The sequence below is a fragment of the Agelaius phoeniceus genome, chromosome 7 (genome assembly GCF_051311805.1).
Source record: "Agelaius phoeniceus isolate bAgePho1 chromosome 7, bAgePho1.hap1, whole genome shotgun sequence".
NCBI classification, from domain to species: domain Eukaryota; kingdom Metazoa; phylum Chordata; class Aves; order Passeriformes; family Icteridae; genus Agelaius; species Agelaius phoeniceus.
In genome coordinates, this window is record NC_135271.1 from 15,141,174 (window position 1) to 15,168,404 (window position 27,231).

The 27,231-nt window shown below is 42.8% G+C and overlaps 1 protein-coding gene across 1 annotated transcript in view; it reads right to left on the reverse strand.

Moving 5' to 3' along the window:
- Positions 1-442: 442 nt before the first annotated feature.
- The window catches only part of UBE2F (ubiquitin conjugating enzyme E2 F (putative)), a 61,287-nt gene continuing 34,498 nt past the window's right edge, over positions 443-27,231 (reverse strand). The window contains exons 8-10 of the mRNA XM_054636191.2: positions 23,892-23,924; positions 21,616-21,678; positions 443-1,706 (exon numbers count right to left, since the gene is read on the reverse strand). Coding sequence (XP_054492166.1) covers positions 1,656-1,706; positions 21,616-21,678; positions 23,892-23,924 — 147 coding nt within the window. The 3' untranslated portion in view covers positions 443-1,655. The remainder of the gene's footprint in view (positions 1,707-21,615; positions 21,679-23,891; positions 23,925-27,231) is intronic.

A 27,231-nucleotide genomic window follows, 5' to 3' on the forward strand; every position in this document is an offset into this window, starting at 1 on the left:
AATACCATAAGCAAAATCCAGATGTGTTTCCCAACTTTGCTATTTCTGTGTGTTTTACCCCCTACCTTTGCTGATATATCTGTTTTGGCAGCAAAGATCTCTCACTGCAGGTGCCTGCTTAAAAAACTGAGCTGATCCATGTTTCCCTGGGAAGGTTGTCTGCAGGTGAAGCTCTTCTCTTACATGCCAATCCCTGCATTTCACTCCCTGCTTTCCAGGCCTCCAGCAACAGCTACAGGAGCTGCTGAAGCTGCAAAGGAAAAGGCACAGGGAGAACTCAACACAAAAGTTTCAGGCTTACAGTTTGCACCCCAGCTCTGCTGTGCTCTTGAGGGAGATCGTTTCCATTTCCTGCAGCATCTGCAGCAGAGGAACAGCAGGAGAGAATGAAGGGGGAGTAAAACCCCAACAGTCAATGCCCAAGTGTCACACACACACTTGCTTTGCATGAAATCACACAAATATTTATTTCCTAGTTTGTAGAAGCTCAGCTGGGCTCCATCAGCTCCTCTGTGTGATCCCAGTCCTGGAGGATGCCCAGGGAGCTCTGGCACCAGGACTGAAGCCTCTCCTGCAGGCTCCCAGTGCCATCCAGCTCCTTAGAGAAAAGGCACCTGCAGCATCACATCCTCCCAAATCAAGAAAGCCAAAGGGTGCACGAATGGGGGAATGTGTTGTGTTTCCAGCTGTGTCCTTCCCTCCAGTGCAGGAATCCTGAGAACACAGTCAGGTGCTCTCCAGGTAACAGTGCCTCAATTTACTTCATCAGAGCAAATGGCTTCTGATGCTCCCTCACCACATCCAGATTGGAAAGCCAAAGGCAGATTTCTTTTTTAAAAAATCTCCCTTCCATTATTTTTTTTTCACAGAAATATATAATATATATTTTATATATATATATATACACATATAATTTTACTAATACTAAACATGTACTTAAGTTACATATTAGCCTGTATTTCTTTTAACTACTTCACACAATGAATAGAAACAAAAAACCAATAAACCTGTAGCCCAAACAGGGCCTGAAATTAACAATGTAAAAATTCCAAACTGTGACAAAAACATACTTACATTAAACAGCATTGAGAACTTCAATACCAGAAGTAGAATCTCATTTTGCACTTCCACTCTGGCAAGCTCTAAGCCTCAGCTGAGTGCTTCTCAGAAAAAGCTCATTTTGTTTTTTCTGCTCATCAAAGGCAACAGTTTTGTGATTTGGTTCACAGGAGACCATTTATTGCCAACTCGAAGTGTTCCAAAAACACACCACCTTTTCTGCTTGGGCTGTTTGGGTTTGCTTTTTTTCCTTCCCCCCCCTCCAGATTAGGCAAGAGTTTAAAAAAAAAAAGTGTAATTACAATTTCAATAGTGACTTCTTTTAACTTCTCAAGCATATCTCATCAACAGGATATACAGTACAGTTCAGAAGAGTAAACATTTGTAATAGGAAGCAGACAACTTTTTCAACCAACAGACACAATTTCTTGCTGTATTTATGCTGAACTCTCCTTTGAACATGGACAGGTTATAAAGTTAGTTTTCTTCTTCAGAACAACATGGACACAGGACTGGTACAAGCCAGGCTGCTTTGGCTGCTGCTGAGGTTAAGGACAGCTCTGGAGCCGTGGTCCTGCCATCCATCCATCCCTTCATCATCTGGCGTAGCGCTTAATGTAATCTTCCACTTTATTCCGAAAGTCCTCCTGCAGGGAAGCACAGCTCTGTTATCCTGGCACAGCAGCCATGGGCTCACATGGCAGGAGCCCTGAATCCTTACAGGGAGTGCTCCACAGCAATGGAATCAAGGGGACACTGGGGAATCAAGTGGGAAAAATCTGCCATCACCAGCTACAGCTTAAGTGCATGTAAGAGCCTGAATGAGGGATGTGGGACTCCAGGCAGCTCTCCAGAATTATTTGGAGTTTATTCCATCCAAGAGGTTACAGCAGTCCAGGATCATGGGTGACAGAGCCTGTGCCTACAGCTGTCAGCTCCAGCTGCAGGCAGGCCTGGAGACCCCCTGGTTTTGGTTACATTGCATTATATACTTTTCTTTTGGTCACAATGCATTCTATACTTTTCTTTTGGTTACAATGCATTATATACTTTTCTTTTGGTTACAATGCATTCTATACTTTTCTTTTGGTCACAATGCATTATATACTTTTCTTTTGGTTACAATGCATTATATACTTTTCTTTTGGTCACAATGCATTATATACTTTTCTTTTGGTTACAATGCATTATATACTTTGCTGAGCATCTTAATACAGTAGAACCAATCTATACCTTATCTATAGTCTATCATAACTACTATAATTACCATATTCATGTTACTGAAAAGTCAGTACATTACAGTTGCAGCTGGAAGTTGTTTTTCAGTTTTCTTGCAGTGGAAAATTCTGAGACCTTTTTTCTGCTTGCAACATTTGCTGACTTGTTTGCTTGTGCTCTCTTTCTGCTTGGTAAAAACATCTTCTTGTTTGAGGTGGGTTTGTCCTTTGCTCTAAGCCATAAAAACCCCTTCTAACTAACACAGCCTTTGCCTCCTTGGTTAGCCAGTAAAACTGGCTCAGCAATTCTTTTCTTCTATATCAAAACTTGCTTTCATCTCTATTTCTTCTTCAGATTCTACATTCAAAAATCTTTCTGCTAAGCACACATATCTGTGAGACTTCCTTGTCAAACTTTCATCCTTCCCAACAGGTGCACACACACACTGCCTGCTATTCCATAACCTCTGTGTCCAGGGAAAAGCACAGAGCTATGGTGGTTTGTGTTTATAAAGCACAGAGATGCTGAGCAGGAGAAATTCTGACATGGTGTGATCCCTGTGCAAGAAGGGATGCCAGGCAGACACCACATCCCTGGCATGTTATTCTGTGCCATTCACATTCTCTGGAAAATCCCTTCACCCAGGATTTCTTTCCTGGGAAGCTGAGGAGCCTCAGAGAACAGGAAAACAATTCTTCTCTCATTTGCTTCTCCTGTGTTGTGCTCACATGTGGAATGTGTTTGGACATTGTTTACCCACAGGTGATTGTTCCATTGGATTCTGCTGGGAGTTGTTTTCACTCTTTGGCCAATCAGGGCCAAGCTGTGTCAGACTCTGGAGAGAGTCAGGAGTTTTCATTATCTTTTATCTTTTTCATTATCTTTTTAGCATTCAGTAAGTGTCCTTCCTGTATTCTTTAGTATAGTATGGTATTCTTTAATATATTATCATAAAGTAATAAATTAGCCTTCTGAGAACAACATTCCTGCCTTCATCAGGATGCAAATACAATATTGTTCTCACAGGCTGGTATTAAATATGTTCCACCCAAACACACCAAGGGGCCTGTGCTCCAGAGTGCATTCTGCTGGATTTCCAGCTCCTATTTTTGTGTGCAGCTGGAATATAAAGCAGGAAAATCTGGGAAATTTATGTACTCACATCTGTTAAAAAAGAAAACGACTAAAAAACCAATGCATGCAGTAGATGAGGAGGTTTTGAAGACTGTCCTGGTACACTGGAGATGCTTTTACAGGGAAGGGCACAAAATCCCCCTGCCATGACCTGTGGGATCACAGCAAGGCACAGTCCTGCTTCAAACACTGTCAGCTCCAGGTTTGCCAATACATAAAATGATGCCTTTCAAACACATGCCAAGTGTTTTGGCCCAGACCACCCAGAGCTGGACATCAGGGCACACCAGGAAGGGGCACTAATGGGACCTTTTTGCCTGAGTCAAGCTTCAAACACATCAATATTTCCCTGGCTCCAACACCACACTTCAAACACTTAAGATCAGCTCCCCTTGTGAAGGTTTGGTTTTCTCCTGCTGACTGAAAGGATAAAGGTTATGCCATGGTTAAAATCCAAAAGGATCAAAGAAAACCTATGATCCATGAGAAACTCTGTGATTTCACTTTTCAATTGATCAAGTTGCATCACAGATGTCCATAAAAGTGCAAAGTGCTTGGAATCTCAACAGAGTTTAAAATGCAGTTTAAGGCCACAAATCCTGTTACAAACAGGGCTGCAGAAATCCCACTCCTCCTCAGGAACAGGCTGCCTGCTCTTCTGGGGTGAAAGAGCAGCTATTTGGGTCCAATATGGCACCTGCTAAAGGCAATAATGTGTGTAGTGACTTTGTCACTCTTCTGCTAGCACACCCATTTCCACACTCATCCAACTGCATGCTGTGTTAAAAAAATGCTGTATTTTAAAAGCTAATGCCATCTTCAGCTGCAATAAAATTTCAAACCCAGGCAATTTCAATCCACAGATGCAGGTTATGATGGCTGTGGTGGAAACTGAACTCACTGAGGGCTTCTTGCACATTGTTTCCTGTGGGAAATGGATTTGTAGAGAATTCTCAAAGCCTGACAGAAGGCTCACATATCTGTATGTAAACTTTGAGATAAGAAATGCTAACTTAGAAATGCCATGGGATAGGACAGACATTGAGAGAGAAATGGAACTAAAAACAAGTTTCAAAGGATGGCCTTGCAAACAAGGCTGGATACTTTGGAGAAATAGAACTGTGAAAGGTGCATTGTAGTGGGACCCATGAGGGGGAGTTTTAGATGATTGGCTTTAAGGTATTTGCAGCATGGTGTGGCTAAAGCTGATAGGCCAAAAAACACTTATAATGTACTGTAATTAGGAAATAGCTTCTGATTGTGATAATGTGAATTATAACATCTGGATTGTCTCACCCTTCTCATGAGACTGAAAATAGAATAAAAGTTTTTAAATGCCTCTCAGTTGCCCCATCTCTGGTCAGAAAACAGCATCATCCAAGAGTTTCCCACTCCTGTGTTTCTCCATGAGATGGATCACTAGAAGGAACTGAGCCCAGGGCTGGGAACACCACTGGACACACACACAGAGCTGTACAGTATCCAAGAGCAGAGCAGTGCAGACACCTCAGAGCACCCTTGGCTTTTCCCTCTGTCCCTTTACGAGTTGTTACACAGGGAAATGGGCTCTGAGCAGTGCCTGCAGAGAAGCAGGAGCTCAGCAGAGAAGGCAGAAGGCTCCAGAAAGGCTCCCTGTCACTCCCAAGGAGCTGATGGTGTTGGCAGGATACATTCACAGGGTGCTCTCTGGGTGTGAACAGGAGGGGCTCAGCCCAGAGCTGCAATGTTCCATCCTCACCTGCCATATGGCTCAGCACCTCCTCATTAATGGGGGGCACTTCTCTCTGGGCACAGCTGCTTATGTGCAACACTGAATAATCAGAAGCAAAAAGATTCAGCAGAGCAGGATGTACCCTGCATTATAAAGAGGCAAAATGCTGCTAGAAATGAGAAGGGAAAGGAGGATTTATAACATCCCTTCAAGGATGTAACATGACCCACAGAAAGTGCCCTCTGTGTTTAAACAAAGATGTTTTGTTTGTACAAAGAGGTTTCATAAATAACCATTACATGAATAAACATATAAAATAAATGGGACAGGGGATGATGATTTTAAAGGGATCAAGAGAAGGTTTCCTTTCAGTGAAAACTTCCTGCACAGAAGAGAAGCACAGCTGCAAAAAGGAGCCCCTGGCACCACCAGCCCCTCACAGTGCAAGGAGCCTGAGTGCCAAAGATGGAACAGGAATTTTCCAAAAATGGCATCCTGCAACAATGGAAGGAGAGCCCCCAAAAAGACAGCATCATTCAGAATTCTCCAAGGCATTTTATAAACCCTTCATGGACACAAGGCAACTGATTCTGATGCTGACTTCAGGCCAAAATAGCTCCAAAGACAAACTCGACCCAAGAACTCAGGTGATTTTTTAAGGTTGGTCAAAATTTATGGGGCTTTTGGCTTTGTTATTTTAGAGACAGATGCAGCAAGAGCCAAACCTTCACAGACTGGCCACAGATGTGGTGTAAAATTACTAAATTACTAATTACTAAAAGCATCTGCTGTAAGTCCACACTGGGAGAGTGATCAGAGAGGCTGTGTACGAGGGCCTGGAGTGACAGGGAAGGAAAGAATGGCTTCAAACTGACAAAAATAGGTTAAAATTGGGTATTAGGGAGAAATTCTTCTCTGTCAGGGTGGCTAAGCCCTGGCACAGGGTGCCCAGAGCAGCTGTGGCTGCCCCTGGATCCCTGGCAGTGCCCAAGGCCAGGCTGGATGGGGCTTGGATCAACCTGGGACAGTGGAAGGTGTCCCTGCCATGGCAGGGGGGGTGGGATAAGTTTTAGGGTCCCTTCCAACCCAAACCATTCTGGGGTGCTGTGATTGCATTTAAGAGCACTAGGGAGAGGATCTGTAGACCTCAACCCCAGAAGAGAGTTCCGTTGTGCCCTTTCAAGAAGCATGATGAAACACACACTCAAGAACCAGGCACTGTTTCAAACACTGACATTTGACCTGATCTGGCAGCTCTGGGAGAAGAGACTATTTTTTCAACTGTTTATACAGCACCAAGTTATGCTTATTAACTGCTTGTCTTTTATTAAGCTTTTAATTTGTAATTTGCTCAGTTATCCAAAGCAAACACAATATTTTGGTGACAGCTACCAGAGAAGCCTGGAAAAGTTCTGATGGAAACTTTCCCTCGGGAATCTTCTTTATTTATTTAAAACAAATTATATATAAGGATTACCCAGAAATAAAATTTTTAAAATAGGTATTAAAAAAAAAAATCCAAAGCAGATTTAGCTCATTTATTAGCCCTAACATACCCACTACTGGTACTTCACACCCTGCACTGTTTGGCCAGTCCCTGTGCAGTTTAACACATCTGTCCTCTCACTGTGACTACAACCATGATACTGTGATGAACTTTCTGATCCACCTCCACATCCTTTAGATCCACAATCCTGTAAAATTCCAGTGGAGCCAGAAAAAGATCACAGATAATTGCTCCTGCCCTTCCCTCTTCTGTGCCAGTAATCATAATAGTAGTAATTTTTTTAAAAAGCAGTTCTATTTCACCAGAACATTATCTCAACCCAGCATTTATGACCAAGGTTAAATTCCAAACAACCTCTGCTTGGACCTGACTTGTGCTTCAGTGATCAGCAAAGGGGCTTCTGAGCAGCAGTAAAATGGCATTTATTACTCAGCCAAGGCTTTAGGATTTAATAACCAGGCAGATGTACCCATTAGTCCTATGAATTATACTGAAAGCCACCTTTTCTTTCTTTCTTTCCCCCTTGCAGAAACAATAAGTACTCACACCCATCAACCCCCACACATCCCCTCCCATTTAAGAAGGAGCTGAATGAAACCTTTGAGTAGTACAGAAATCTCAAGTATGAGGTGGTTTTGTACAATTCTTGTTCCTGTCTTGCTCTCATTTCTCTCTCATTGTTTTATTTAGCTCAGTCTCTACAGGATGTGAAGAGTTTTCCAAGCTGTGTAATTAAATTTTAGTTCTCTGAAGAAAGAGAAGAGTGGGGGGGTGAAAAACCTACACAAAGGAATCTCCCACGAGCTCTCTGCTTTAGCAGGTGCATCACATCCATTTCCATGGATCCCAACTGGGATTTTAAAATCCTGTGATCCCAAGTTCAGATTTTAAAATTCTCCTAGACACCAAGCCACTGTCATTTTGCAGAATGATGAGGAAATGCTTTAGCAGATTTCTTAGTAGCCAAGTCATAAGGTGGGGAGAAAAAGGTGAATTTTTTACTGCAGGGAAAAAAAAACTAACCAAAGCCAGAACACACCACTGCAGCTATTTGGAAAAGAGCAGCATTGTGAGGAAGAAGAGAAACACTAAGGTTTGGAGGTGTTTTTTTTTTTTTTTTTTAATATCTGCACCCAGAGCTAGGTTAGAGAATTGGTGTGGGAAGCACTGACCTGCCTGCCAGGACAGAGAGAAGCTGAAGATGCCTTCCACAGACACAGCAATTCCTTGACACACTGAACACATTTGCCATTTGTTTGAGATTTCACATCTTAAAGCAGGAACTATTTCCCTCAAGCTTCCACAAATTTTCTGCTGTCTGCTACTGCAGAAAGATAAAGGGAGAGAAGGACTCTCTGAAGTTGCTAGAGGAGGAACAGGCTATGGATGAGATAAATACACCTAAATCCTGTTGGTGCAAAGGCAAGAGAATTGAGCCAGATGAAGGGAGCCAAACAGCTTCCCAAAGAAAACTGTGCCATGGATCAGATGCACTGTGAGTGCAAAACCCCCTGGGGCTGGATGGAGAGGGAGGACAGGTCTCTTACTGCCATTTAACACTTCACCTGGGCTGCTGAAAAGAGAAAATGGGAATGAACCCAGGGAGCAGAGACTGCTGGTGCCTCAGTGCTTGAGGTCAGGAGCCTCCTCTGCTCCTCCAGGGCTGGCCCAGGCTGTGGCAAAGGGTTACACACAAGGAAAATAACCTGAATTATCCCAATTCCTCTGAGGCCAGCCTCCTGTGAGCTGCAAACACACTTCCACCCATGAGGATGCCCCTCATTGCCAAGAGAGGCTCTGTCCCTGGGCTGCAGGATCTGCTGGATGAATCACAAGCCCAGAGGAAATGGGAGCAGCCTGGCTCTGGCCAGAGGTTCTGCAAGTCCTGCTCTGCTCCAGGCAGATGATGTTCAAACCAACCTGACAGGGCAGGTGAGGCTCCCAGAGCTCAGAGTCCCTGGGAACAGCCCTGCCATATGTTCCCTTTCAAAAGCCAAGGATGTTCCTAAAGGATGCAAAGCAAAAGCTTTCCTTTTAAGCCACTCAGTTGCCTGAAGCATCTAAAACAAAAGCTTGAAAACATCTGCATTTCTTCCACATTACCTCAGCAAATCAAACCATCTGCAAAAGCTTAATCAACTTTGCTGAACCTGAGAGAGGCTCCATCCATAATCAAAGTGTTATGGAAGATGGGGAATGGTTGCTATAAATACTTGTAGCATTAGAGAAGTAATGGTTTTCCTATTTACATCTGTTAGCACAATTAGCAGCTGTGCTGTTGCTCATTTGCACATGCCATTTAATGCACTTTGTGCTGGCTGGGAAAAGCTTTCAAAGGCTGCCACAAGGACACAGAACATAAAATAGGGAGGCAATCCAAGAAAAACCCCAGTGCAGCTCTGTAAATGCAGAAATGCTGCAGAAAAACAAAGATGTGTTCTGCCATGGCTGCCAGGGTTTCAGTGAGAACAACAAACACCAAACAGGGAGCTTGGGGGAGCAGAGGAAGTGAAGGATTTACTGCAATAAATATGGAGATAAATAAATGCAATGACTCACAGGGAGAATTGTTATGAAAAGATGTTTTTGGACTGGGATGGAACTGTTGTTCTTAATAAGCCATTAAGCTGTAATCAGAGAGTAATAAAAACCCCACAACAAAAGTTAAACAGCTTCCAAAAAAACCACATCAAGCTTGAAAGCCTTTTGGGACTACATTCTTTTCCAGTGTGGTAAAAGCTTGGAAAGCTGAGGTTAGCCAGAGGTAAAGATCTACTTCAGCTCTTCAGATACACCTTGTGGGTGCATTTATTAGAAGAATTCTTCAGTGTTTCATAACCCCTCTAGAAGAAATCTGGGAAGAGATACTTGATTCAGCAGCCAGGAATAAATCTGAGTTTCTTATTTCACCTGAAGAAGGTTAAAAGCACCATCACACGTTCATCACTGCAGTTTTGTACTGTTAAAAATAAAAAGCAGTGCTCACACAAATATTTGGAAATAGGAAGAGAGATTTCTGGATGTCAAGGTGCAGGGCTATCCATTTAAACCAGGGGATGGGGTTAAGTGGGAAACCTCATGCTAGAGCAAGGACAGAGAGATCCCAGCCTAGAAGAACCAAGCACAGCAAGGATGAGACTGTGCTAATTTAAGCAACAGCATTGACTCAAATATTCTACAATGCAAACAACATAAAAAATGAGGTCCTGGCAAAGGCAGCTTGAAGCAAACATGGTGAGAGCCAGCCCTGTTGATGTCCCTGTCGTGACCAGTATGAACAGCCCTTCTGCTCTCTACCCTGAGCTAAGAGCCTTCAACAAAAGTTTCTGACAAAGTCTGACACCAAACAGGCTGAAAATGAAAACTTGAATTTGCATCCTACATTCTTGGAGCCAGACCAGAAATCAAAAGCCTGAGAAGTTCCTGGGTTTAAAGCAGGATTTTTTTACAGTTTCTGTGGGTATAAAACTAGCTGTATCAGCCCAAACTGTTTTCTGACACAGCCTTGGATCTCACCATAAACTCTCAGGAACTTCCCTTTTTTCACTGTAATTTCTCACTAGGAAAGACTGTGACCTCCCAGACTTCACATCAGAGTAATCCCAAAATCGTGTGGATTTTGGAGAATGAGAAATGAGAAATCCAGTCTGAAGATGAACTGAAAACAACTAAAAATGGTAAGAGGTAATCCAAGGAGATGTTATGAAAAGCAGAGCAGAATGCATGCAAGCAGAGCAGCTAGTGTGGCAAAGTCCACAATTTTACAATGTATTTTATAATGTCACTCTTTCTGTATGCCTTGAGAATTAATAATTCACAACTAAGAAGCAGTACTTCAAAGCCTTGACCTCAATTACTTCTCCAGCAATTTTAACAGCCTATCTTGCTCCAGTGTTGGGAGTAAGAGCCGGCAGCAATGAAAATGAAAAAAATCAGAGTTGCACAAAATCCCCTAAAAATTCATATATGCAGCAGTGTGCCCACTAATTACCTCAAATGTGGCTAAACAGGGAAGAGGAAAAAAGACAATTGCAAGTAAAAACATGTGATCAGTAGGAAGCAATGGAACACCCAGTGGTGTTTGAATAGAGCCTCACTTATTGTGCAGGAGTCTGGAGCCCCTGCAGCCAGGGAATGCCCAGCACAGGCAAGAAAGGGCTTTAGCATGCAAAGCCAGCAGAATGTGACTGCTCACAGATGTGCAGACTCTCAGCACCGCTCCCTGGCACTCTCCACCCCCTCAGCCTGAGCTCTGCTCTGAGCTGGGTGTGCCACAGAGCCCACCTGGAGCTGTCCTGGGGCTCCCTCCCAGCCCAGCCCCTCTGTGCTGCTGCTGCCAGTTTTGGTGACAGCTACAGAACTGGATGTAAAGACTCTGCTGCTGTGTCACATCTGATGGGAACCCAAGTGTGTGTTTAAAAGCTCTGGAGACTGATGGGGAGGCTGGCATGAGGGGACAGATGGGTGGCATCACTGCATGAGCCTTGTTCCTGTGCCAAAAACAAACACCACAAAGCAAAGCAATTGCCAAAGGTTCACTTCAGTGGAGCTCCAGGACAGAGCAGGGGAAGGGGCAGTGGGGGAATGAACCTGCTCAAAGGCTGAGCTCAGCAGGCCAGGAGCAGCGGCAAAGAGTGACTGCCATCCCCAGAGGTGACTCTGTAAAACTCCTCCTGGAAATGTCTCAAGGATGAAGTGCTGGAAAAGCTCCAGAGCAAACACCCCCTCTAATGTGATTCAGAATCATTTCACTTGGTTCTGCTGGTCATGAGCAAGAGAACAAAGAAATGTTTCTAGCACGTCCTGTAACTTGCATTCCATTAAAATGTAAGATTATTTTCATGGAACCTGACAGCTGCATTGCCAAGTTTTCCAGAGGCTTCTTACTTTCATCATTATCCATAATTTTGTATTTCTTCAAATTATTCTGCTGCTGTTACAAGACTATCAGACTGACAGACTCCAACTTTCATCAGAGAAGTGAAAGGATAGAAAACAAAAAAAGCTTTAAAAGCAACAATGGCACTGGGCTGACACATCTGTCCACAGCACAGTGATGCACCAAACACCAGAACATTTTGTTACATCTTTGCTAAATCTTCTTCATACTTTTTAGTCTTGGGGTATGGAGGAGAAAAACATCAGGCTTGTCAACTCAGTATCTCCTTGACCCTCAGCTGCACAGAAGTCCTTCTGTTCTACACCTAATTGCTATTATCTTGTACTTCAGTATGTCCCAGAGCACACTGTTCAGTTGATAATATATGGAGGGATTCCCCTCCTTCCCCATGGCAATTACATTTCTACAATCTAGGAAACTTGAATCAAAAATTTACTTTAAACCTGAAGTGCCCTGCAGTTCTGAATCTCTCCCCACTCAAAATAATTGGCATTAATCACATTAAATTGATTGCTTCTAAGGCTAAGCCATAAACTTTCTTTTCCTTTTCACTTATTTCAGCAGCTATCTGTACTATAATGCCTTGTTCAGGATATTACCACCCTGATGACAGCCTTTGCTTCTATTTTGGAAAAGATGGCCACAGACTTTATTCCCACATGAGAGAAAATTTCCCTTCAGCCCAGGAATTACAGCTGGGACTGCCAGCAGAACACAGGAAATAAATCATGGATGAGTGGCCACCCATGCTAAGCCACAGCCAGCCATGAAGAGCAACTCCCCCCTGAGCAGCACAAGGAGAATGGTTACAAAAACCCTCTTTTTGTCAGTGGCAGAGGCTTCCCAGGAGAGGGTGCCTTAGAGCTCCTTGCCAAACACTCTTCACTCTCTTTATCACAAGGCTGGAGGGTTGAAGTTTCCAAGATGTAACAGAGAAAAGCCCTGGGATGAGTCTCAGCTCTGAGTGCAGCCCAGGACTGATTCAAGCCACAGGCCAACCTCAGTTCTGACAACCAGAGAAAAGAATTTATTTTGCAGGAAGATTAAAAGAATAAAAAGTAAAATGTCCAGATGAAAAAACTGGTTGTGCATTTTATCTTATCTGGGGAATGGGAACCTTTGGCACCTGTGAGCACAAAGGGCAGCACAGCAGAGCAAAGTGGTCTGGGTTTATTCCTTCAGAAGTGATCCTGTCAGAGCACAGATAAATCCAGGGAGAGAGGCTGTCTGTGTAGGAACATCACAGCAAGGAAAGGATAAGGAACAGAATGCAATTTAAATGTCAGGCTGTTAATCCAGGACCAAGATGATCCAAATGAATGCCCAGCCTCCCACTGCTCCATTGTCCTACCCTGGGTGAATCATTTCCCTCTCCACAGCACTCCAATTCTCATCAGCAAACTTCCAAGCACCACAACAGCTCTCCATCCTTGAAATTTAGTTTGGTTGCCCAGCACTGCAATTTGTGGACATCAGATCCTATTCTATTCACACAAAAATAAGTGTCAAGCCTACAAATTCTGAAGTAAACCAACATTAACCACTTCATGATACTGAAAATAAAACAGCCACCTATTTTTGTTTAAAGCTTTTTTACAGTTTATAACAAAAAATACAGAAATTAAATCACTTACAGTGACTACTGAACACTACAAGGAAAATCAGGACAAGGTGAAAAGCTTGGCTTGCCTGCAGCCAATGAAGAAAAAACCCCAAATTTGCAGTGATAAAACATCAATTTTCATTCCTGATGAAGAAAGTAAAACTCTTAAACCAAAGGATCATCTTTTTGCCACCTGTTAAATCTTTCAGTGTTACCTACATATTTAAACTTTGCAGGCAGACATCTGTGAATCTTCAGAGACTATGAAAACCAGAATATTCCAAATTCACCCAGTTAACTGGTGAGACCTGGTTTGTTCTCTCCCCTATTAAATGAAATCCCCATTCCTTTTTCCAGAGGGATTTCAGCCCAGGGGTTCACAAGCTCAATGCCACTGAAGAATCCAAAGCAGCTGTTGTTTTCTGCAGCAAGCCCTGGAAGGGCTGGGGGAGCTAAAAGGGCTGGTTTGGAGTTGAGGGTTATGTTAACAGCCCAGCAGGGTTAGATGGTGCAGGAATCTGAGAACCCCAGCTCCTGAGCTCACATTTCACTGCTGGGGAGCACACACCCCAACAGGCTCCTCTGGCCAACTTGTTTCTGTTGTTGCAGCTAAATAAAACACAATAAAAGCAATTGCCCAGTCCTGCAGGATAGAATCTCTGTAATCCAAGCACACAAGAGTGCCTGACCGGGGGCTCTACCTCATCACAGGAGGGCTCATGTGATAAGCACCATCCTTCTGACACTCCCAGATGAGGGGATGCTGGATTAAAGGGCTCTGAACACACAGGGCTGGTCAATTGTTCCTGCAGAACTTGGACAAAGGCTGATTTTTTTCCCAGTGCTAAGACAAAAGCTGCCAAAATGAACGTGGCTGCCCCAGCCCTGGAAGTGTCCAAGGCCAGGCTGGAGCACCCTGGGACAGAGGAGGGTGTCCCATGGCAAGAGGTGGCACTGCATGGTCTGGAGGGTTCCTTCCAAACCCCACCACTCTGTGACTCACATGGAAATCAATTTGGAGCTTACATGGTAAATGTTTTATTACTGAAATACAGATCTTTCAAGACAGCAGGGAAAAAAAAAAAAAACCTCTTCTGGCTTGGTAGCTTTGTTACTGAATTATTCACACTCGTGACAAGGCAGGCAGGACATGATGACAAGCTGAATTTTCACACAGGTTCCTTTCAAGTCTGCCAACACAGGCAGGAGTCCATGGAGAAGCCCCAGTCCCTGACAACACCTCACTTGGCAGCTGGAACCAATCCTCTTTTCTCCTGTCACTTTGTCAGAATGAATGCAGCCCTAACCCAGGCAACCAGGAGCACAGTGCCAGAAATAAATTCCAAAAAATCTTCTTTATTGCTGATTTCCCACTTCTTTATGCCACGTTCAAGAGGTCAAACTTTGATACTTTGGTTTTTTTAACCCTTCAAAAATAATCCAGCTCAATCTGTTCATGCTTTATGAGCACCTGGCACACCCAGGACATTGCTCCTCCAGCACCAGCTCAAACACAATAATAATAAAATACTTTTAAAGATTACATTCAAGGAAATGTTTTTGAAGTATTTTCTCTGTTCTAAAGCAAATTTTCCAGCTGCCTTGAGTCATCACTAAACTTCTGACATTTAAGCTTAAAAAAATGGTAACAGTAATTATCAGAACTCTTCATGTATCACTGTCACTGTTTGAATACAGAACCTTACTGGGACACGTTTGGAGAAAAATTCCAGCTGGCTGTGATGGGAAACCATTGGCAAAGGTGAAAAGCCTGACAAAGAGAACTGGGCTAAAAATAATGAGTGAATGAATTAAATGAGCATTATTTCTTAAAAATTCCTTAGGGAAGGCATTAGAGAAAGCAGTTTGCCATTAAAACCCCTTGGAGTGCACTCCCTGGCTGCAATCCAATAAAGAAACATTCAGATAGAAACATGATATCAACTTGGGTCATAGAGTTATTTGACTTTTCAGCCACCCATGTGCTTTGAATACTTTGCAAAACTAAAGCATTTCAATTTTCTGTTTCTTCAGGGACCACTACCCACCACAGAACACAGATTATCCACAATTATCTGGCAAATAAAATGCTTGTTTAGAGCTATTTCTAATGCTTTTTACCACAAATAACATCTCCTCTGAAATGCACGGTGACAGGATGCAGCATCCACAGCCCATGACATTTTGGTTATTATACTTTATATATTCTCTAAGTGTTTTATATAAAAATGTATTTTAGAGAATCTTGGACAATTTTGGTGACTGCTATCCAAACAAGCTGGTTTGCGCCCAGATTGGCCAACAGTTACTACAGATCAGTGGATAATATTTCTAATTCCCAGACAGATTTAAGCCTCAAGGAATTAAGCCAAAAATAAACTGGGAAAAAACCTCTAAGCAGAATCTAAGCAGTTTGGAGGTAAGGAAGTGGCAAGGAAAAGACCTGATGTCTTCTGAACAGGAAAAATCCCTGCAGGAGCTAAATATTCATATAAGCCTTTGACATAAAAATTCTAAAGACAGAGCAGGTACAACAGAGAAACAAAGAAGCTACTGTAAGATCACTTAAATAAATTACTTTAAACCAGAAGGTGTGAAGAAGAAATACAAATAATGAATATTTTCTTCCCCAAACTTCCAAGCTGAATTTTATTTGGTGTTAGTTTGCCTGCTTAGAGGATCCTGTGGCACACTGGCATTTATAGCATGCTTTTCATTCAGATGTATCAAAGAGCATTTCAAACAGACTGATCTCCTGAGATAGGAAATTACATTAACAGAAGAAAACTAACTTCACCAACATGATCAATGATGAGCTAAAACAGAATCCAAATTTGAAGGCATTATTTAGTTTCAAATACTTCTCTTCAGCTATACAGAAAAATGGAATTTGAAGGAAGGCTTAAATCCAAATGTAATTATGTCCTTATTATGTATGAGCACAGAAATAAAAAGCCAGGAGGATGAAAGCACAGCTGGCCAGGACATTATTTTGGAGGAGTCTTTAGGAGGATCAGATCTGAAATGACACAGAGGCAGGGAGCTCTGGGACTCTTTAGCTGTCTAAAGGCAGCAGCAGTGCAAGGACAGAATTCCTGCAAACTTCAGCAGAGATAAAAGATCCCCAGTCTGCCAGCTCCTGGGGAATAACTCAGAGAGAGCACCAGGCTCCCAGACTGGGGCTGGATAAAACCTGAGGTGGGACATGAGGACAGGAATCCCTTTCCACTTGGAGATGTGCTTCCCAGGCCAGATCTAAAGTGTCTGATCAAAAACAAAACCAAAACAAACCAAGAAGGAGGAAATCACTCTTGGCTAAACAAGCTTTACAATCCCAAGCTGCTGCTGCTTCCTGGTGGCTTCAGAACTGAGGAGGCTGTGCTGGGCAAGGACAGCTTTTGATGCAAGGGGAAATTCTGGGGGGAAATTTAACTCAGGGTGTTTCCAGAGGGATGCCTGGAGATCCTCTACAGAAACTCTGTATTTATTTCTTCCTTTCATTTCTGACTTGCTGACAAGCTTCTCTTGCCATGGCTCACCTGCTCTCAGGAGGTCTCTGGCCCAGGCCCTGACACTTTGTCCTGCCCAGTTCTCCAGGGGTTTCAGAGAATTCCACATTGGTTTGGGTTGGAAGTTCATCCCATTCCACCCCCTGTCATGGGCTGGACACCTTCCACTACCCCAGGCCTTGTCCAACCTGGCCTTGGACACTTCCAGGGATGGGCAGCCACAGCTTCTCTGGGCAATACTTGAGCAATTCAGAGTCTTCTGTAAAAATTCTGAACTGTTTGCTGTTTAAGGGCTCTAAAAAACTGCCTACAACTATGAAATGTTAGAAAAATTACTCACCTTTATTATTCTAAGAGCTTTTTAACAATGCCTGTTCTTCATCTGTGCCCTGCCAGACCTGATTTTCTCTCCTGCTCTGTTGCAGAGTTTGTATGACAAAACTTAAAAGTCCAATCCGTAGGTTATTTCTTTTCTTTCCATCTTTCCAGCTACATTTTTTTTCCTGTAAATTAGATTATTTTTGTCCATATTTTCATTCCATAACTCTGATGTAAGACTTATGGATATCCAAGGGAGATGCAGCACTGAAAGTCATTTGTCCAGCACCTATGCCCCTAGAATCCTGCTGCTAGTTGTGACCAAAAAATCCAAAACCTCTGGCACTCACAGAGCAATTGTGGCCCCCCCATCTTTTCTTAGTTCCATGAATGTAAGTTTTGTTAACTCTGTGAGTGGATCTCTTCAGTGAGATCAGTACTCAGCAACTGTTCCTGATTACCAGTGGAATTTCTAATGGAATGAGATCAGTGCTATCACTGGTGACACCACCATGACAGTCCTCAGGTAACTTCAGGAGAACATTCACCCCACAGAGTCACCAGAACAACCTCCAAGGACCACAGGCAGCTTGGGTATTTAAAGCCAAGCTTCCTACAGAACTGAGGGCAATTACAACCCTGAGAGGAAATCTTAGGAGGCAGCTTCACACTATGATCTTCATAAATCCATCTCCACAGAAACAACCCTGAAATGAAAACTTTGTTTTCTTTATCAGCCAGAGAAACCTTTAATTAAAATTTAAAAATTAAAAAAAAAAGAATTGCAGAAGTCAATCCAGAGCCAAACTCCTCCACACAAACCTATGCAAAATAATTGAGCATTAAATGCTGCTTTCTAAAGAGGATGCAAATAAAATCAAGGCTCACTGAATTAGGTAAAAAAACATGTTTGAAGTGGGTCCTTGGCAAACACACACATATTCCCATTAGATTTCTCAGCTCTGGCACTTCAGAGCTGCAGGTAAATGTGATAAGCTGGATTTTCACAAGGAGGAAGAAAAATTCCCTGCCAAGTGCAATCTACCTGAGGCTTTCACAAGGACACGGCACAAAGCACTGAATGCTGACTGATGGGCTGCACTGAAATGGAAACACTGTGCAGGAAAACAGCACAGGGAGATGGAACTCAGCTTCTCCTCCTGAAACAACTCCTGATCACAGGCATGAAAAATAATAGAGTGTTTGCTAATCTGCAGGATGACAAAAGTTTGCTTGAACTGCACCAAACACAGGGTAAATTGAATTAAAATAGGACACAGCATTAGGATTCTTGACACAGCAGGCCTAGCTGAGGAAGAAATCTAAAAGGAATACTTGGAAAAACATTTCTACTTTATGCCACACTAAGCTTGCAATGAATTTTCTGTTGTGTGTTGTACAAATGTCTTTGAAATGTTTTTTTTTTTTTTTTTTGGCAGAAGTGAACACCTCTAGGAAATTTCAAGGTTTTTACATTTTACACTGGCAAATCACCATGTCCTGAGGCAGCTCCCAAACCAGCCATGACAGATGGCCATACAGAAAGCATTTCCTAGATTTCAGCTAACAAATCACACCCACAGCACCTCTGGATGAGGAACACCAAGTCCTGAAGCACCAAGCTCACTTGATTTTCCACTGCCTAGCTCTTCCATAGCTTGGATCTTCCAAAAGATCCCCATTGTCTCAGTGTTCAGCCTACCTGACAAGCTCTATGTGTTTGCTGTATAAAAACCAGCAAATCCTACAATTTTTAGCTCATATCATTTTTAAGTGAGTAGTCATTAAAACTTAAACACTTGCTCACTGCTTTAGAATCCATGGAACTGATTGATAATTAATGGCTCTGGCTATCCATAACTACTGACAGAGTGAGTCCTGTGCTAAATGCAGAGTGCTCCAAGCTCATTAATTAGTAAGAGCTTCTTTAAATTCAGCAAGAAATCAACCACCACACTGCTGAGATTGTGTGAGAAGACAATGCTGGGCAACTCCTTGCTTAGTTTACACAGAGATATCAATCACCTTTTTATCATCTTTTTATTCTGATTTATTGAGCTCTGCACCAGGAGAGGATGCTTGCTTACCTCCCAGTGACTGTGACTCAACTGCAGAGCAATGTGGCCACCAGGGATGTCCAGCATTTGGGAAAACAGATGTTGCCCAAATTTGTTGTACAGCCTGCCAAAAAATTACTGGCACCTAGCAAGGTGTGTGGGGGAGAACTGTAGAATGAGTAAAGCTGCATAAACCAACATCTTTCTTTTTTAAAATAATTTGTAGAAGTGGCTTGATGCTCACTGACTGAAGGGAGCTGCAAAGGAACAAGGTCAGTAAGTGACAGCTCCTTCCAAAGGAAGTCATGCAGGGCTGGAAGCTGAAGCTGCACTAACACACATCTCAGGTAGGACAGGTTAATAAAACAATCAATTTATGGAACTTGAGCTCTGAATTTTGTATCATTTTCCATCTCAGAACAAGGCTGCTTTTCCAAACACGCTCAGATTTAATGCAAGAATGGAAATGTGCCTTACATAGGAAGGGGTCACAAGAGCCCCTTCCAGCCTGACCTAACACAAACATTCCCAGCACAGCTGTTTCCAAAGAAGAATTTGCTCCCTCTGATGGGATTTTTCCAGCATCTGCAAGGCAGGAGTCATTTGTGATGACCTGGAGCTGACCAAAGCCAGCCTCAGCTCTCAATAACCACAAGCAATGCCTGGGATTAGCTGGTACCCTCAGGATTTCAGATCTGAAGGGACAGCAGTGAAATTCTGAGTCACCTCCCTGGGAGAAGCACAGGAGACAGCCCTGGGTGCAGTTTTTGGCTGTGAACACACCCCACACTCCCAGGACTCCCCTGCACACAGATGTTTGTGTGCAGAACTGTGTCTGTAGGGATGGATTTGCACATCTGTCCATACAGATACTGCACATACATCACACCTACACTATTTTTATAATCCTACTGCACATGTAAACAAGTCTCAGAGGAAAGAAAACTAATTAGCATTCCCATATTAATCCTATTGGGCATTGCAAGTATTTCTTAAGAGCCAGGATGGTACCACAGCAGTCTGACTCCACAACAAAGTGTTTATGTAAAATATGACATCCCTGCCACAGGGAACCAAAACAACTCAGGCTGCAAGTGCAGCTTTTTCTCTCCCTTGCATTATTTATTCTCTCCACAAAGGCATCATTGGGTGTTTTTGATGTCACCACAAAACACACTACAGAAAATCCAGCCCTACCTGGTGCTGTCACTACACACACATTAAATTCAGATAAGTTCAAAAAAAATTTTAGAATTTTAGAGATGCTTATGAGATCACTAGGAGTTTAATAAACAAAAATGTTTGTTCCCCAAAAAATTGTGATTTAGAAGACTGTCAAAAAACAGCTCAATTTCCTTTTCACTTCTTCAAACAACTTCCATGTAATTAGTTAATTAGTATAGCAGTACCTATTTTTGAGAGAAGTGTGTCTTTTAAATCAGGCAGCATTTTCCTTTCTGTGAATTCCCAAAATTTCCAATCTCTCAATGAGGCTGAGAGGTGCAGGACAGCAATCTGAACCACCCAGAGGGGGGAATGGGATGGGCTTTAAGGTTCCTTCCAACCTAAACCATTCTGTGATTCCATGCTAAAACAAAAGCACAAAGACCCCTCTCTCCCAGAGGAGGTTTGCAGGTAATTTTTTCCAGCTTTGCTGTATGTTCTCATCTCAGCCCTGCACACATGGATGAATACCAGAATAGCTACAAGATCTCATTAATCAAAAAATAGCTGGAAAGATGAACTTGCAATCCTGGTATTTCCTCTTGAAAAAATGAGATAAATTAGGTGCACTGCCTGACTGTACTTTCAATGAACTCTTCAAATCAACACTTGCTTACCTGGAAACTTCCTGCAATCTTAAAGGTTAACTTCAACAAAAGTGTCAGAAGAGTTTAATTAGAACAAGATGTCTTGAACATACTAGGTGTGAGCTCTGTGTGCTTGAGGAATACATCCATGACATGATGGAATTTTGGAGATGGATACAAAGGAGAAATTGGCACTTTTGCTCAGAGGTGAGCAGTACATCTCATTTATGTTCACCAGGCCATGTTCTGCTTTGCCCAGTCCATAATACACGAATATTAGGATCAGTAAAAAGAAAACAGAAGTTTCTACTCCTGTTCTTTAAATTGCCCAGATTTCTCCTGGCTTTATAAGCACATGCAACATGGAATAGCTCAGAGTAAAAGAGTTGCCTTTGGAATGAGGTAGAGAGAGAGGAGATCTTCTCACAGCTCTTCTAAGGCAAAGGTCACCCACGTCTCCATGCCAAACCAGCTCACCACCAGCTTGCTGCACAGCACATGCACAACTTGAGGGAAATCTCAGACACAAGAAGGGAAAGATCATCTATTTTGGGGCTGTGACCACATTGTGGCCCACAAGCCCAGCAGATGGTGACTAACTCTGCTGTGTGCAGTTTGCTTTCCCAGAGAAAGCCCTTTTTGTTTGAATAACTGGCTGCTGATACAATGAGTCACTCAGCTACCTCCAGCAGCAGCTCCACCACTCTAAGAGGACTGGCTGGGAAGTGCTGAGTACAGAATGTGTGCTTGTTTAGGAACAACCTGCCTTAAATAAACCACTGACTCACCTTGTCACGCAAATGATGCTCTGCAGCCTCAATATTCAAAGGATCGTCAAAATTCAAAAGATCCTGGAAAAGAAAGAGAGAACACTGAGGGGCTCCCACTCACTGCATCAACAGGAGCCCAAAGCCCTCAGGAACAAGAAAATGGAATGAAGCAAACAGGGCAGCAGGTTTTATTTCATCATTTTTTTTCACCATTTCATCATTTTTTTCGTCATTTCATCATTGAATCACTGCCTCGGTGCCAAAGGTAAATGCAAATGAGTAATTTGGTAATTGGAAACAAAATCACAGAGCAATTAAATGGCAACAGCATCAGGGCATTTAAGCTCTGCTGGTGTGGGGCCCATGGCACTTCTCCCTGGAAGTAAAAGTATTTCCATCAGAAAATTAAATTTTAGAGAGCAGTCAAACTTTCAGGAGGCACAATTCCTGTTGATTTTTGTTAGAGGGCAAAGTAAACCTTGAAAAAAACTTCTGCGAACAGTGTGCTGATAAAGTGGGAGTTTCCTTAATTCCACCTCCACAGAAAAGCAATTTCACTCTCTCTGTGAAGAAGCAATTTCATTCTCTCTGTGACCTGGAGCCTGACAGGGAAGTTTGAGTGCTCTGGAAAAAACAGGGGAGTGAAAATAGAGGAAATAGTGGAAATAGAAGTAAAAGAGTGCAAAGATCCTGAGAACTAATGACATGTGAGGTCATGGAGCACAAATAGTCCTAACAAACCTCAAGCCTCCCAATTTAATCTCACATATTAACTTTGACAGGAGAAAGGGTCTAGGTTTAAAAACAATGGAGAAGAGGAATGAGCATTAAAAATAACACTGAATCACAAGTAGTAGATAAAACCAGCACTGAGATAAAAAAAACAATGGGAAGGATTCCACTTGATGAATGGAAAAATATATTTACCTTTACAAACAAACTGTAGTTTGCTGATAAATTAAATTGGCGATTGAAAGATAAATGAAACACTGGGGGAAAACCCTAAATTCCATGAGAATTAAAAATTAAAAAGGAAGGCTATACATTAGAGGGAAATCTTCAGTATTAGGCATTTCAGGAAGTCTGTACCTCTCAAGTACCTCAGCCAATGGGCAAAGAGAGAAGGGAAATGTGGCTGGGAAATTGGGATAAAAAGGAGGCTGTGTGCTCCAAAAATCTGAGAGACCCCAAGGGAAATACCCCATGGCCTCTCCCTTTATTTGAATAAAGCAAAAGGACTCTTCTGTCTCCTTTTTGGACATAAACTTCTGGTGTTTGTGGATGTATTTTCCTGACACAGCCATGACGAATCTTCATGGTCTCCTAGGCAGGACCACCTCTCTCTGCAGCTCTTTGCCCAATATTTTTATTTTTTGCAGCTCTGCTCCTGAGGATTTTGCTTCCTTCCACTTGGCATGCACAAGGAGACTGACTCTTGAAATGCAATTCACTTTTGCTGGAAAGGCAAATACTCTCCAAACTTTTACATCAATTTACCAAAGAAATTGTTGAAAAAACCAACCAAGACTTTGGATACCAGGAAATTTAAGCTTCCTTCTACACCCTGGAGTGGGTGGGGTGGTCCCTCCAGAGGAGATGACAAATGTGGCCACCAAGTTAGTGCTGCTCTTTGCTTCCTCCTGACCTTCCCACCCAGCAGCAATGGCTGAGGAAAGGAATCCCTAAAAAAGGTAACTTTTGTAAAGACTTAGAGCTTCTCTCCACTTTAAGGGCAAAAGCAGCCATTGCTTCCTGCCCTCTCCTCCATTTTCAAGGTGCTCCTGCAATTACAGGTTCCTTGCTCCCAGCAATCTTTAAAAAACACAGGAGGAAATGGGATCCCTGAATAAAATCACATAAATTCTGTGACAAGTCAGGTTTTATGCAAACAAGGAATGAGACTGCAGGGCAGCCATTAATCCCTAAATAGGTTGGTTTTTTTTTAAAGACTACCAACACAATTCCTTCTCAGAGCAGTATGAATTTCTATTTCCTGCAAATCAGCAGTAGTTTCACACTGTGTGGAAGATACCTAACAATTTGTTACCAAAATATCCCCTAATATTTCTAACCAGAGTAAAATCTATGTATAAAATCTGGCATTTCAGACACTCTGGATGAGTTCCACAAACAAAAGCACAATCTGATTTCATACTCATCCAACACCCACTGAAGCCAAGGGAAATAAAGACCTAAATTTTTACAGGCAACACACGGGGTTGCCATTAGGTGATGCTGAAACTAAACCAGGCAGGAAAAAGAAAAGGGGACATGCAAAATATTCTTTTACTTACAGTAAATAAAGAATTTAACCCCCAGACAATATCCTGCAAAGAAAAACACAGTTAGTTAGACAGGCATTTCAGGAGTAATGTATGACTAATTTAAATCAAAATGCTGAAAAGGCTTTCCCATTTCATGGCCACTTCATATCCAGAAGTCAGGAGAAACCAAATACTGCATATTCAAACAGAAGGTCAGAGCTTTCTGTGTGTATTCCTGTTGCTCCTCCATTCAAGGAGAGGAGTGATACCTTAGGATTTGCCACCAGCTGAAAACTGCACTGCTTAAAGGGTGGGTAATGAAAGTTAATTCAGCAATCTATTCTTAAATTAAAGAGGGGTCAAACAAATTCTTGAAACTGTCAACATTTTAGAGAAAAGAGGGTGAGCTGTAGTAGGAGTACAGAGAAATACCACTCTTACATAAACATATGTCTCAAGTTATTCCACAGCTAAAATGCAAATTTACAATAAAGATAAAGCCTCAAAGTACCAAACTTCCTATGCACAGCAAAGAACTTCAATAAATGAGTGTATGTGAGCTTGTTTCCTGTTCTGGGCCCTGTGCTGAGGGTGTGCAGCACAGAAATCCATATCCCTGAAGGACACTATCCAATTATGCCCTAATGAACAAGAAACAAGGTCAGCATTCCACAGCCTCTCACCATCCCATTTCCCTCTGCTCCTGCACAGACAGCCCACTCAGTTTGGCTGCTTTTGGCCTGGATTGCCAGGCAAACTGGATTAAATTTTGCCATCTGGATGGCAGCTGTCTTCTGCTAAGTTTTCCATATCTCTTCCACAACACCTGCTGATAACAGCTATTGAATGTCACTGCATGGCTGATAAGAACTACAGCATCCCATTGGAAGATGGGAGCCCAGAGGGAGGAGCCAAGCATTGCTACCTGGATATAATCTGGAGATTCTGGAACACCAACACAGCTTCTGCACTGGATTTCCCAGAGGAACAGCAGCTGCCCCTTCTTCCTCTGGATCTTCAGAGAAGACTCCACCCTTCTACAGGATCCCTGCTCCAGCAAAACTACCCCTGACACTCCAGGAGGGCTGCAGCCACAATTCCCACTGGATTTCTACAGGATCCCTGCTCCAGCAGAACCACCCCTGACACTCCAGGAGGGCTGCAGCCACAATTCCCATTGGATTTCTACAGGATCCCTGCTCCAGCAGAGCCACCCCTGACACTCCAGGAGGGCTGCAGCCACATTTCCCATTGGATTTCTACAGGATCCCTGCTCCAGCAGAACCACCCCCGACACTCCAAGAGGGCTGCAGCCACATTTCCCATTGGATTTCTACAGGATCCCTGCTCCAGCAGAACCACCCCTGACACTCCAAGAGGACTGCAGCTACATTTCCAAATGAACTGCTACCAACAGGGAGTCAGGTTGTGTTCTGATTCTGGCAGTGTTGTTTTAGTTTACTGAATTGTTTATTTTATCTTTTTATTTTCTCCCCTAGTAAAGAACTGTTATTCCTGCTCCCATATTTCTTACCTGAGAGCCCCTTAATTTAAAATTTATAGCAATTTGGAGGGAGGGGGTTTACATTTTCAATTTTAGGGGAGGTTCCTGCCTTCCTCAGCAGGCACCTGGCTTTTCAAACCTAGACAGCTTTGAAAACATCAATATGCCAGCAGGGCTGGCACTGCCAGCCTTTCCAGCCTCAGCACCTTCCTAAGTGTGGCAAAGACAGCAACTTTCAAACGTGGCAGCAGAGACACATGAACTGCACAAAAGGGGTGACCCAGACATTTAATTCCAGTTATCTGGAAATTTTAAGATTCTAGTGCTGAGCAGTTACCCTCACTCCCAAAGAACAGCTCTGCCAGTTCCCTGGCAAGCAGGAGAAAAATGAACATTTCAATTTTAATTGTTTTATTATTCAATTATTTCAAAGAAGGGATGGAAATCGTTGTTTCACACTTTATTTAAGCCTCTGTGCTTGTTCAACTGCTGGAACAGACACCAGGCATAGCAGAGGGCAGCAGAGCATGGTATTAAGGACACCTGTATTAACCCTAGGGTGAAATTATTAGTACAATGCAGTGATGTGCCAAAGTCACAGATGAAAGGAAGATTTGTTGGCATGGAGAGCAGCAAAAGGCAGGAAGGTCTCCATTTCTACTTGATTCTCCCACATCCAGGGATAAGAGAGTGCTCAGTAGCTCTGGGCAACCCCTCAGCCCCCAGAGGTCAGGAGCCCATTCCACTGCTGCCCTCCAAGGCTGTTCTGTCCTTCAGGGAGGCAGAGTTACAGGACAAAATGACATTTTTACAAGTTGCCTTCTGCCTACACCATGGAACAGCAGGCTGCAGCTGCAGAACCACAACAATGAGCACTAAAACCACCCTGGACAGGTACAGGGCCACCTGAGTACTCTGGGGCCTGGCCATTTCTAACTCCTGAATGCCAAACCTGCATCCCCAGGGTTACAAAATGTCCACAGCACCAGCATGGCAGAGAAGGAACAAACCAGGAGCAAGACAGTGCCTTCTAAAACCCTCAAGAGCTCATTTTCTCCTTACCCTGAGCAGTGCTGAACCCCCTGCTCTGCCAGAAGCTCCCCAGACACCAGCAGAGCTCTCTCCAGACAAAACTCCTCCTTGTCCAAGATAAGCTCCAATGCCTCATACAGGCAAATGCTGCAGCTCAAAAAGGAGATGTGATATCCTATTTTCATGTTATATAATCAATTGTTCCCAAATTCTTACTTGTTGAGCCCTGGTTTTAAAGCTTTGGGGTCCTTGACTCACTTGAGTTGGTTTTAGAGAGTTCTATTAAAAAATAAAAAAAGAAACAGCAAACAAAAAAAACCAACAAAAACCTTTGTACAGGCACAAGCTGTCAGAATGCTGTACATCTCCAATGCCATTCTAGACACCAAAAAGCATAACAGGATTACTATTATTACTGAATAATTTACCTGTGAAAGTCTTAATACCATTTTTGATGTTTCCATCTATTCCACTTTTATGATTTTATGATTTTCTAGATTCCTTTTATACCCTTGCATGGTTCCATAAGAAAATAATGCTAAATTACCACCAGAGGACAATTGCTTTTTGTAATAAGCTTGAGGCTAGGCTGGATTGAAACCTAGGATATTGAGAAAGGGAAGTGGGATGGAACAGATGAGCAAAAGTGAAGCAAGTATTTGCTATCTGAAAAACTCAACATTGTTGAACTGTAGAAATCACTCTGCACTGCTGACTTCAGCAGAGCTGCTGGCTGCAGGCAGATAAGCCCAGCCTTGATGCTTGCTTTGGGTCTAACTAAAGAGCCAAAAGATTGTGCAAGCCCCTGAAGATCTTGTCAGATTTAACAGCTCA